We start from the raw sequence: 12,809 nt of genomic DNA, 5'->3' as shown, positions 1-12,809 counted from the left end.
TCATAGTATTAAGTTATGATCTGGGTGGAGAGCCAGCCTCAGAATCCCCGAGGAAAGCAATCATGGTCCTGAAAAAGACTTGGGCATTGTCTGAAATAGCAGCTGATTGCACAAAGCTCAGATCGCCAATGAAAATGACTCTGGTCGCCATGGCATCGTAATGTACACTTTTTGAAATGACTCTGGCTGGGTCTGATGCCGAGAGCAGAGTCCAGATATTAACTTTACCTGGGGGGGGGGGGGGGGTTACAGCATTGTGGCATCATAATCCCGGTCCAGAAGAGGGTGGGGGCTCTCTGGGATGAGAGCGCTGTCTCTGCCCTTTGCCAGGGAATGATGGAGGGGGGGTACATCAGTTGCAGAGAAGGAGGCACAAAGGGAGGCAGGAATCTGTTTTATCCTGCCACTGAAATGCCGTCCTGCACCGCTACACCACTCGGAGTGGGTAGGCGTGTCCCCCCCCCACCGTGCCTGGGACAGCTGGTTATGCAGCATACCAGCTGTTAATACTCTGCTGCAGAAAAATATTGATACGTTTTGTTGTTATATCGACGACGACCGTGGATTTACACCATCTTTGTCGTCTGCTCCGTTCATTTAACACTTTTTTTTTCCCTTGCTGCGTGTGGGTTAGATTTGACCTCAGCCTGTAAAATGAAGTGCATGAGGCAGTTTGTGTAGGTTAGTGATTTATTTTTCACAATCACAGATTTTTATTTTTTTTTTTAATTTTATGATGTTTATTTTAAGAAGCGTGTAATATCACTCTGCGGTTTGTGTGCTGCATATATATATACACACAGTATATACTGGTTAATAGGCTGGTTATTGTTGCCCCGGTATTCGTGTTTTTATTTTTTAATAATTTTTTTTGAAGCGTTATGTAGCTTTTGGTGTGTTGACATGCCGCGTCTAGCAGGGACCAGGGTCTCCAACTATGACAAAACAGGGGAAAAAAGCTGTTGTAGAAAATAGGGATGACCGGCGGATTTTTCTGTTCTTGGATTAGCATTTTCACGACGTTAAGGCCTGTAATCCCAGGATGGAGTGTGTTAGAGAGGTTCGCAGACGGAGAGGAGGGATGACCTCACCGCAGTGTCGCAAGCATACCAGCACGTTCTTTCACCGTGCGGCGCGTAGCGACTCTTGTGTGCATTTTGTAGTGTGCACCTTCACCCTGTGGCATGCCGAGTGGCGAGTCAGAAAGGAAGTGGATTTCAGCTGCAGCATTGGCTAATTACTGCTTCGTCAGTCTCGACTTGGGAAGTCGTTTATTACATCAGTTCCCAACCCTCCACCCCCAACTTAAAAAAAAAATATATATATATATATATATATATTGTAAACCTAAGGTCTGATCTTCTAAATCTGTGCCTTTTTGGAGTTTTTGTGTGTTTTTCCCCCTCCCCACATACCCCCACGCACAAGAGGAATCCCTCCCAAAGCAGTCATTCTCTCGCACAGCAGAAAACCATCAAAAGCCATCTTTGTGGGCTTTCGAAAGCCCTTGTGGATTTAAAGTGACAGCATTCCCGCCGCCCCCCCCCCCCCACCCCACCCCACCCCATGCTGCCGATGTCAGAAGAGTGTAATTAAGATGTGTTAAATGGGGGTGGAATAACCCATGTCCCCCCATACAATAGAGAGCGGATATTTGTGCGGGTTCATGGGGTGAGTTGGACCCGCGTGGTGACGTCTCTGTGAGCCTCTCCCCTTGACGGAAGCTAGAGATTGTTTTGGCAGATAGTGTCTCCTGATTCTTCCTGGGCACGGTGACAGGGTTGGGAGATGGTTATCACTTAAAGGGCCCGTGTCAGGCCACGCTCTCACTGCTCCGTGCCTCAGCTCAGAGGACGGCTCCACTCGCCCACTTCAGTGTCGTTGCACCCGAAACCTTTTTTTGAACAAACGCCAACCTTAAATTTATTACAGCATTTGTGCCAAGTCAGTCAAACCAGAGCCCTTTAAGGTGTTTTGATTTTACTTCAATAATGGTGGTGATTTATGCCAGTTTTGACTGTGAGGCATCAGTCAGCTTTTATTTCATTATTTTGCATTTTGTTATCGGTGTTTAGTAATAATGAGTGAATTTTAGTTGTCGGTTGTAATTTTAGCAGCGAATGCCTCCGGTATGTCCCGTGCCAAAGTGTAAATACGTTTAAAGTTGGCCCAAAGCTAATTACAAGAACAATTATACGATTATGTGCAGGGATCATGTTGCAGTTTGACTACACTCTATGAGAAACATAGTTAAAAAAGAAATTGTATTTCTATATATACACAATATATATGACATGTAGATGTAAACATAGCCAAACACAACCAAAGAGCATGTTTTTATTGGAATTCTCCTTGATTTAAGGGGGTGGGTCTGTCATGTTAATTTTTAATTGGGCCGCGGTGAACCTGTGGGTGTTGCATGTAGAATAACATTCGTGAGGGATTCTGGGACTCGTCGAGCTTCGAGATGCAGTGCTCGATGCAGCTCGATATTCATACTTAGCAGTGATTCTTAGAAAGGTGGCCGGGATAATGCCGACCCAAAGGGAAAGATCAGTCCCTTCTCTGTTTAGGAGTGTCAGGCAAAGGGGGCAGAAGCCACTGATTTGTGCTGCTCATTCATAGCCGGAAGTCATTCCTTTTTCTCTATTTACCATTTTTTGTGTGTGTTTTTTTCCCTTAGAAATGGTGAAGATGGCATACCTGTAACCTGAAAACAGATGGTTTAGTCTTTTGAATATTTATAACAATCAAACTCTCTGCCATGTGCCCCCAGGGCAGCGGGAACATCGTTTGCTTTAATAAAAGGAACTCCCACCCCCCCACTCACCCTCCCCCAACCCATTTCTTGTTTGTGGGGAATGGATTAAAATAAATATGAAAAGTTGAAATGTGTAATCAAATGTAAAAATGGCACCGGATCGTGTGGGGGGGGGTCATATCTGCTTACTGATTCTGTCTTTTTCACATGAAGGTAAAAAAATAGTTTCTTTAGCAGATTGTGGCAAATGACTCACAGTTATTTGGTGGTTGGGGGGGGGTGGAATTCATCTGCGCTTATTACTGGTGTTTTTCTTTTTATGGAGGCTGTATTTGAACATCGCAGATTTTCCTCAAATTTTAGTGTCTGTTTTTGCCCCCCCCCCCCACAAAGTGCACCAGGCTCTTGCACGACGTGCCTCTAAACATTTATCTCTGTGCCGCCAGGTCCCAGTCTGTTATTCACAAATGGATTTTGGGTTTATTACCTTTTCTGATTGGCGGTTTAAAAAACAAAAAAAAAAAAACAGCCATACATACACATTTTTATATGAGAAAAATACCCTTATCTTTTCTTGCTTTTCCTCCAGGAAAAATAGCCCAAAGCTGTTGAGGTTTCCTGATGCAGGCCCATGTTCTCCGTAGCCTGGGGTGTCCCTGCACGCCACGTTCAACGTATGTGTCCCACTAACAATTTTTCCCTTCTCCTTTTTCCTTTTCAGAGTATGATTTCGTCCATTGTGAACAGCACTTACTATGCAAACGTCTCAGCAGCCAAGTGTCAGGAATTCGGCCGGTGGTATAAACATTTCAAGAAGACAAAGGATATGATGGGTAAGTGAAACGAAACTAGCGGAAGGAACAAAAAAACCTTGTTTAGCCGGGAATTTGTTTAGTGCCCTTCAAATGAACGCTTAAATAATGCCGTTGGCTTTCTTTTGCACTTCGTGCTGCATCAGACTGATTTGTCTAGTTTTTTTTTTGTGTGTGTGGAATCCCACAGACAGTTTTTTTTTTTTTCTTTTTGAAAACACGTGTCAGTCACTCCGTCCGCCCGTTCGGGTGGATGCTTTATGAAAATCATGAGCTCCTTGGTCTTGGTAGCTCCCAAGGTGGGGGGGGGGGATGTACTGCTGGGTTTATGAGGCCTGTAGCCTTAGCACGCTAGCATTCTGCTGACCTTCACTGTTAGAAGGCTACCTGGGGGGGGCGGCATTCTCCTCGACAGCCCCCACAGCTCTGCGGTAGGCAAATAACACCTAGTAGGGTTCCCTCTTTCACCTAGTAGGGTTCTCCCCCCCCCCCCCCCCTACATCTACAAGGACTTTTCGATTTGACGGAAAGTTGGTCTTTGGTGACTGTCCCTTTCAAAAAGAGAGAGGCTACCATCAAAACCAACCCATCAGACTCCTCTAATTAACGAGCCGCTAATTATTGATGGTTGGGTTTATGATGCTGCACACGCCGGCCCAGCTGTTCACGTTACGTTAGTGTGTCATCATTTCTGGAGGGATTTATGAGGGTGGGGTGATTGAGGGGCTGCTGGGAACCGGATGTGGCCACTGAGGTGAGAACCCCGTTCTGCAGATCCTCAGCACCCAAAAATTCGGATCAGCCCTTGATGTGGCTGGCTTAGTAGTTCTCCCGGTGAGACCTGCAGACCCAGTCATGGCCTATGTTGATTTATTTATATTCTTTTTATTACTTTGCAAAGCTAAATGGCTGGGGGAAGTTGAAATTCCTTATCTGACCCTTTTCGTCTCTCTTGACCCCCGCCTTCCAGCCCAGAACTTAATCTCGTGCCAGAACTGGAAAACCCAGATGAGTTGCTTCTGAGCATTATGTGTACTTGTGATGCACCAGTACATTAGAACTGTTGTTTACTGCTGTTTTTTTTTTTTTGTTTTTTTTGTTTTGTTTTTTTTGCCCGCTATCAATTTGTCACAAATGCTGTACAGCCGTTTTTTTTCCCCCTTGGGAAGTCAAAACTGGAAAACCCAGTTAGCTGATATCGAAAAACTATCAAACCAGGAGAGCAACTCTTGAAATCTGAAACGTGTGTGATTTCACAGTCTGATATTATGCCGGGGGGGTCGTCATCAGGCTTGCAGTGTGGTCTGCATTTAGACAGAACTTTAAACATGACTCTACAACAGCTCTTCACACTCTTCCATAGTGGGCATAAAACCCAGGCCCAAAGCGGCCTCGTTTAACACCCTACAGACCACACCCTTTAACTCTGTACTGGTGCTTCATTTTGTGAGAGTCACCCAAACTGAACCTCCTGTTAACAGGGGTTCCCTTACTAAACTCCTTTGTGTGTGTGTGCGTGTGTGCGTGTGTGTGTATATGACCAGAGGGACTCTCAATAGAATTCCTCTCTCGGAACGTTGGCCTCCACGTTTGACGGCACCGGCGACTAATAAAGCCCACCAGAGTCTCAGCGGGGCGCCTGTCAAACTTTCCCCAGGAGTTAGCGTCGCGTCGCTAGCCAGCGTCTGGCTGTCATCACGGTTGCCTCTGCGGCGTTTGTTTGGGTGTGTGCGTGCATGCCCGTGTCTGCGTGTGTGGCTGCCTCTGAGCGTTTTCTCCAAGCTAGCTTTATCAAAAAGGCAAAAAAACAGTAGCCGAGACCGGTGTGTGTCTTTCACTGTCCCCTGTACAGCAAAAATCCTGCAAAGGCTTATTTGCTTGTAATTGTTTGGGGTTTTCTTATTGCGACCTCACACACACTGCTGGGATATTACGTCTTTTGAAGTTTTTTTTTTTTTTAAACCTATAAACATGCAGTATGCGGGGTTCCCCATGGGGTCGATCTCTCTCTCTTACTCACCGTTCTTGTTTGAAGTGCTGAACTGGCAGACGTTCCCTTTCCCGTTTCATTTGCTTTTTACTTCTACCCTGTATTTAGCGTTTCCATTCAAAATCCACGTCAAATACGACATCAGCGCTGCTGCCTTGTTTTGAAATGAATCCCAGCCTCTTCACTCAAAATTCTACCAGATACTATCACGCTTCACCCCAGAAGTTTATGCACATGCTTAACAGCACAAATAAGGAGATCAGATGTTTCTCCCTCTCTGCGGGAGGGTGGACCTTGCCATCTCCTGCACGGTGATCAGAAGAGCGTCGCCACGTTCGGACTGAGCCGCTGATGCTTGTCTGTGTCTTTGATAGCTGTGTACTAGCTTTCAGTTGATGTAAATGCTTCCCCTGCGCTAAGTACCCCAAGCGGTTTGCGTTAAACCCCTGATCCTAAACTCGTCATGCTTTAATTTCCGTGGTATCGCCCTCTAGGATCGGTGGTGATGGTGAAGTGGTCCTCAGGATAAACATCTATGACCCTCTTAGTGTAGAATGCTTTGTTTGCAATCCCAGCCCTTTTATTTATCTGAAAGAGTGCCGTCGTCTTATCAGTGACTGTCTAAACGGCACTGGAACTTCTGGTGGAAGTTTACCCAGAAATCCTGCTAACTGGCTTCTCATCCTCCTTGGGTCTTCGCTGCTGTCTCGTACTCCTTGTTATTGGATTGGGAGAGTTAGACACCATCTGCTTGTGATGCCAGAGATTAACGTCTTTACCCCGTTCTATGAGTGGCGGTATCCCGGCACGTTTGGCGCTGCGCTTTCTCCATGTGGCCTGCGAGTTCCAGAACTCTGTAACAGCGCTGGCTTGGGTCTCGCCAATGCTGTCTCTGTGCTCATGCGTGTCTCTGTGTCTCTCATGCTCTTCCTGTTCAGTGGAGATGGACAGTCTCTCTGACCGCTCCCCGCCAGGCTCCAACCATGGGGGTTACAGCCAGCAGCCCATCCCGGGCAGCACGCCGGAGCACCCATCCTCACCCGTCCCCATGTCCCATGGCGGCCAGCCCTCGGTCCGTGCCCAGCTGCCCGGCCTGCACCCCGGCATAGTCTCCACGCCCATCAGTCCGCAGTTGGTCAATCAGCAGCTGGTCATGGCGCAGATCCTCAACCAGCAGTACGCTGTCAACCGGCTTCTGGCCCAGCAGTCGCTCAGCCAGCAGTACCTGAACCACCCGCCTGTGAACCGCGGCCTCGGCAAACCCCTGGAGCCACAGGCGGCCACCAACTCCGAGGTCTCGTCTGAGATCTACCAGTGGGTGCGTGACGAGCTGAAGAGGGCTGGCATCTCACAGGCTGTGTTCGCCCGCGTGGCCTTCAACAGGACACAGGTGTGCAGCTCTCTCTCTCTCTGTCTCTCTCACACACACACACATGTGTGTGTGCGTGTGTGTGTGTGCAAAAAAGATTGAGGGGAATTGTCACGGTAACATTTGACTTGTATTCCAGGGCAGTCCTCTATACTCTGTCCTCAGGTTTGATCATGGTGTAGCAGGTTCTATTGATGCTTAGATGCTGCTTTTCATGCCTGTTGCGGGAGTCACATGGCATCACCCAACACGCCAACAGGGACACATGGCATCACCCAACACGCCAACAGGGAGCCGCCGGTCGTCTTTCTGTCAGCCGGGGCGTCGTTAGCATTTGCTTGAGCAAGACCTCAGCCCCGCGAGCGCCGTAGTGTCCCCTAAATCACCTATTAATCATAGATCATGCCAGCGCCTCGCAAGTTTCCTGGTAGACAGTCACTGTCACCGCGCCCCCCTCCCCCACATGCCCTGCAGTGTGAATGCACTTCTTCCCAGACTGCGTCAGTTATGCTCCCACACCTGCGTCGTCTTCGAGCGCCGGTGGTGACACTGCACCGGCCAAGGTGCCACGGTCTCCTTCACCGGCCGCCTCCACCTCACACCGGTGTTATCTCAATCTCAGCCGCTTATCGGGGGGGGGGTGTGTACGAAACCAAGCCTGGGCCGCGCCTGTGTCTTTCGCTGATGCCGAGGGGTGGCGTTATTTTATTTTTCCCCTCCTTTTGTCTTTTATTCTTTCGCTACAGTAGTCAGGAATTAGCCCCCGCAAACAGGCCTGTGGAGGTGGAGCCACGAGCGCCAAGGCGAAGCCTCGCATTGTTATTAAAGGCAATTATTAGAACAATTTACCCTCCGATTCCTGTCGAGATGGAGCGCCATGACAACGGCGGTGAGACTGAGGAATGTCGCCACAGTAAACGCACCTGGCCGGCCGCCAACTAGGGGGCGGGTGAACGCGGGGGGGGGGTGGTGTGTGTGTGTTTCGGTCACGTAGCACCAGCAGAAGCTACAGATAGAGATGGTGTCTACGGATATTCTGCAAGGTTTTTTTCTGGGCTAGTTGCTACAAAGCACGGCTCTCCGAGGTTCCTTTTGAAGTTGTATGTTTCTGATAAAATCTTCCTGGATCAGTGGAATAGCTTTTTTTTTTTCTCCTTCCCCCCCCCCCCCCCTGCAGGGAAACAGTGGGCAAACAGTGGTGGTTTTGTGCAGACTGGCAGGCTTTCCTGCACACCCCCCCCCCACCCCCTACAATCGCCAGTGTTCTTCAGTCTGTTTTCCACACCGCTAACAGTCTTTGCATTTCTTCTGCTGTGTTTTATTGCACCCCCACCCCTTGCCCGCCGTTGGCCCATCCTCAACCAGTTGCTGTTGGAGGACATGTCCCATTGGCGTGGCTTCTGGCCCACCGAGAGCTCCACTTGCTTGCAGTTTGTACGTTATAATGTAGCTTCACGGCATGTAGATAAGACTGTATGTTGAATTCCACCACACCCCCATCAACACTGCATTATGAATCACTTTATTTAATCAAGGATGAGTGGTTAAACTGTTAAATTCAGCCCTGAATTCTGTTATGATTCTCGAATCAGTAACGATATTCCTTATTCATACGTCACACCCTGTGAACAAACCCTAAAGCCTTTCCCATACTGCACTGTTCTCACCAATTGCAGTGCAGCAGCTCGAGGATTCTGGCCAATCAGACATTTAGTTTGGTCTTCCAATCGCATGAGTCCGTTCAGCTTCGGCGCTCCTTGCGAGGTCGTTCCAGAGGAGCCATCTTGGATCCCGCCAGCTCAGCACCTTGGCTCACAGTTCAGTTCCACAAGTCCAGCATTGCTTTGTCAACATCCCTGAAAGAGTGTGGCGTGTAACGGTGATGTTGTCAGGCTGCCTTAAAGATTAGCCCCGCTGTGTTTCACCCTGGAATGTTCACAGGGCAAAATTTATTGACAACTTATTATTTTTAAATTGGTGAGGTGAGAACCATCTAATTTTTTTAAATTACAAAGATATTTAAATATTTTATAAACCATATTCCACTGATGTTAGTAAAGGTTCTTACCTAAGCATTATTTTTAAATAACGATTAAGTCTTTCGTCAATTTCAGTACATTTCTGTTTTTATCACTTCCCCACCCGCTCGATTTCCCTTCTCCCCATTTGTAATAGATCTGACCGCTCTAACTTAGAGTTTGTCTCTTGCTCCCCCCCCCCCCCCCCAGGGCCTGCTGTCTGAGATCCTGCGCAAGGAGGAGGACCCCAAGATGGCATCGCAGTCCCTCCTGGTGAACCTGCGCGCCATGCAGTGTTTCCTGCAGCTGCCCGAGGCAGAACGAGACCGCATCTACCAGGATGAGCGCGAACGCAGCCTCACCGCCGCCTCCGCCATGGGTCCTGCCCCCCTCCTCAGCGCGCCTTCGCCCCGGTCCGCCCAGGTATGGCTCAGCCCCACCCCTCTGTCCCTATCCCACCAATGAGGCGACCGGTCCGCCCAGGTATGGCTCAGCCCCACCCCTCTGTCCCTATCCCACCAATGAGGCGACCGGTCCGCCCAGGTATGGCTCAGCCCCACCCCTCTGTCCCTATCCCACCAATGAGGCGTCCGGTCCGCCCAGGTATGGCTCAGCCCCACCCCTATGTCCCTATCCCACCAATGAGGCGTCCGGTCCGCCCAGGTATGGCTCAGCCCCACCCCTCTGTCCCTATCCCACCAATGAGGCGTCCTGTCCGCCCAGGTATGGCTCAGCCCCACCCCTCTGTCCCTCTCCCACCAATGAGGCGACCGGTCCGCCCAGGTATGGCTCAGCCCCACCCCTCTGTCCCTCTCCCACCAATGAGGCGTCCGGACCGCCCAGGTATGGCTCAGCCCCACCCCTCTGTCCCTCTCCCACCAATGAGGCGTCCCCCACCTCTTTGTGCCTGCTGCCCTTTCATTGGACAGTTGCCTGGCAAATATACCCATCACTGTTAAGTAAAACTTATAGGCACAGAAAAGTGGTAAAAATGCATCCGTCTAGCAAGTGCCCGGGGTCATGGGGGGGCCTGGAGCCTATCCCAGGCAACACTGACCAGTTTACAGATGCCAGTTAGCCTCTCAGCTTCCATAGACAGGCAACACTGGGAGAACTGTACACACACTGAGCTGGGGGTGGGACACAAACCTGCAACCCTGCGGGCGTGAGGCCAGGGTACTACCCACTGAGCCGCAGTGGCGAATATCACATGGCTGTTTTTAAAATCGGTGGCCTTTTTTTAGCAAATTTAAAACTGAACCGTGACAATATTAGTGATGCCTGGTGTGCCTCTCCACCGTGTGGATTCACCAGGACATCATTTCTGCCTGGCTGACGTTTCAACCCCCCCCCCCCATTCCCCAGCCTCCAGGGTTCGAGTGCCACTTTAAAAAGCCACGTGGCAAGTTTTTCCACTTAAGCGGCTTTGCCGAGCCACTGGCCCGGAGCGGGACGGGAGGCCGCCCGCGTCGACCCGTTGAAGAGCCTCTTTTTGTAACGGGCGTGAAGTGGGTCCTTCTGCCCCCTCCACGGCACAGGCTGCGGTCCCAGGACCCAGTGAAGTGGATTGGACCCCGCAGAACATGCGGAGGCTGGAGACAGGACATGGTGTGGCGGATGGGGTCAGACAGAGGACAGTCAGGTTCTGTTCCCTAACAAGTGGGGACTTTATTCCCTGGACATAATGGCTTAAGTTTGGCAACCTGATGGCTGTCAATGCGATTTTAGCTCACGAGTGCCTAGAATGTTCTAGTGCAATGCCTTCCAGCACTGCGTTTCTTTATAGGGGACGGCGGGAGTGTAGGGTTGGTATGTTGGGATGGCATGGGGCGGGTGTATGTCGCAGCATTCAGCAGATCACTTTCATAAATTGCTCTGTGTTTGGCGGTCAGTCAGAATGAACGCAGATACGCACGGATGCTCCAGGTCACCCGGAATGCTGTCCGTCCCCGTCCCCCTATCATAGGGATCTGTCCATCCGTTTCCCATAACTGTGTATTGGGTGTCAAAAGTATCCCGGAAAGCAGGGGAGACCCCAGCTGGGACACCAGGCCGATGTAGGTTTCCTGAGCAGGGAAAATGCCTGGGCTCAGGGGTGACCTTGTGTCATTCATTAGGACAGAAAGGGATAATCGTATAGTGTCAGGCTGGAGGGGCCGCAGACTTGTGGATACCTGCTACCTATTGCTTTGTTTATAGATCTTCAAAAATTTGAACTTGGCACTTAAACATGTATTTTTAATTCAGTTTTAGGTTATAACTGAATGACTTGTAGGCAAAACGATGTGTGTATGTGTGATTTTATAAAAAAAATAAATAAAATTGAACACTGACTTTTAAAATGTTTCTTATATTATGTTATGGGCTTTTACCTTTAACAGCCCTTGCAGATTCCCAACCTCAGTCTCCAGTTACAGACGTGGGAATGGTGCAGGTGACCTCTGTGTCGTACTGCCGCGTCCCCCCCAGTGCCCCCCCACCCCTCCCTGGACAGTGGCGTGTTCTGAGCATGCTCCCAGCGCACCGTCGCTCAAGGATAACTTGATTATACGTGGAGGCAGCCTTCCCGGCAGGTTTATTTTCCTGTGTGCCAGGGAGCAGCGTGTGGCTGACAGCTGGTCACAGGAAAACACCCCAGGCTCGTGGGGGGTTGTGGGGGGGGGGGATCAGAGAGGTGGGGGCATCCGAGAGGTGGGGGCATCCAACCACACAGCATCATTGTATGTGCAAACAGGCTGAAGAACACTTAAAAAAAAAAAAAAAAAATACTAATTAATTAGAATGAGCTTCTTCGGAAGGCTGCCGGCCGTTTGCTTAGCATGGGAATGGTGGTCACTGGGCCTGTTCTCCCCAGACTGCGGAGAGATGGCGTTCTCCTCCCTTGGAGCCAGGAGCCCAGGCTGCCCACCTCACTCCCTCGACCTCACAAGTATTAGCCCTTCAGCTTCCCTGCAGATGGATGGCGGAATTTGAAGTGGAACCTTCCGGATGACCGGAATCTCAGAATGGCCCGTGGTCCTGATTTGAAATATTTAAGCTTCATTATGAGCAGAACAAATACTCCAGTGATGTATAAATGTTGACAACTTATGTCTGGGTGATCCGCCCCACCCCCCCCAAATGGATGCCGCCCGTTGTTCAGTCATACAGTGCCGGATGTATCAGACACACACCCCAGGGGAGCTGACCTTGTGGGAACATTCTAGCAGAGTAGTACTGGGACAATGGGTTTCCTAACGTTGCCCTCTCTTCACCCCCCAGCCCCGAAGAGAAGACTGTGGCAACACCAGGCAAGATGACTGGCACCCACGGGTCCCTGTCGGGGTGTCCCCTGTGAGTACCCCCCCCAGCACTCTCAAACTCGCGGCTTCTCATGATAGTCCCACCCCCCCCCCCCCAATGTAACATACCCCCCCCGGTACCTGTGGCCCAGGTGAAGCCGTCGCCACTGCCCGCCGAGCGCAATGGCAAGCCGGAGAGCTGTGTGCTGAACATCAGTGCCTCCATCTATGACGAGATCCAGCAGGAGATGAAGAGGGCCAAGGTGTCGCAGGCCATGTTCGCCAAGGTGGCCGCCTCCAAGAGCCAGGTACGCCCCCCCTCCACCCCCACCCCCACCCCCACCCCCTTCACAGAGAACTGGTCCCTGTCTTCTCTGGGTCTGGCCATCATTCAGATGCCGGGTTTTATTTTTACACAAACGGCTCAGTGGGTGCCGACTGGAAACGTGCTGTCTTGGCAATGATTTACATGTACCTTGATGTTTTGGAACATAAATCTGCAGCATACCATTGTCCTCTGAGATGCCACAGCGACGTGAGATTCCCCCCCCCCCCCCCCCCATTATCACATTGGAGCA

At 50.3% G+C, this 12,809-nt stretch overlaps 1 protein-coding gene across 13 annotated transcripts in view; it reads left to right on the top strand.

Annotated features, from left to right (window-relative positions):
• The window catches only part of satb1a (SATB homeobox 1a), a 65,307-nt gene that overhangs the window by 43,060 nt on the left and 9,438 nt on the right, over positions 1 to 12,809 (top strand). For all 13 annotated transcript variants that reach the window (XM_072705430.1, XM_023809789.2, XM_023809785.2 and 10 more), the window contains 5 exons: positions 3,483 to 3,594; positions 6,502 to 6,953; positions 9,161 to 9,373; positions 12,212 to 12,283; positions 12,384 to 12,539. In XM_072705430.1, the coding sequence (XP_072561531.1) occupies positions 3,483 to 3,594; positions 6,502 to 6,953; positions 9,161 to 9,373; positions 12,212 to 12,283; positions 12,384 to 12,539 (1,005 nt within the window). The remainder of the gene's footprint in view (positions 1 to 3,482; positions 3,595 to 6,501; positions 6,954 to 9,160; positions 9,374 to 12,211; positions 12,284 to 12,383; positions 12,540 to 12,809) is intronic.

The sequence above is a fragment of the Paramormyrops kingsleyae genome, chromosome 23, assembly GCF_048594095.1.
Source record: "Paramormyrops kingsleyae isolate MSU_618 chromosome 23, PKINGS_0.4, whole genome shotgun sequence".
Lineage (NCBI taxonomy): Eukaryota > Metazoa > Chordata > Actinopteri > Osteoglossiformes > Mormyridae > Paramormyrops > Paramormyrops kingsleyae.
Note: the sequence above shows the minus strand (reverse complement) of the source record. Positions and strands in the feature narration are given on the sequence as shown.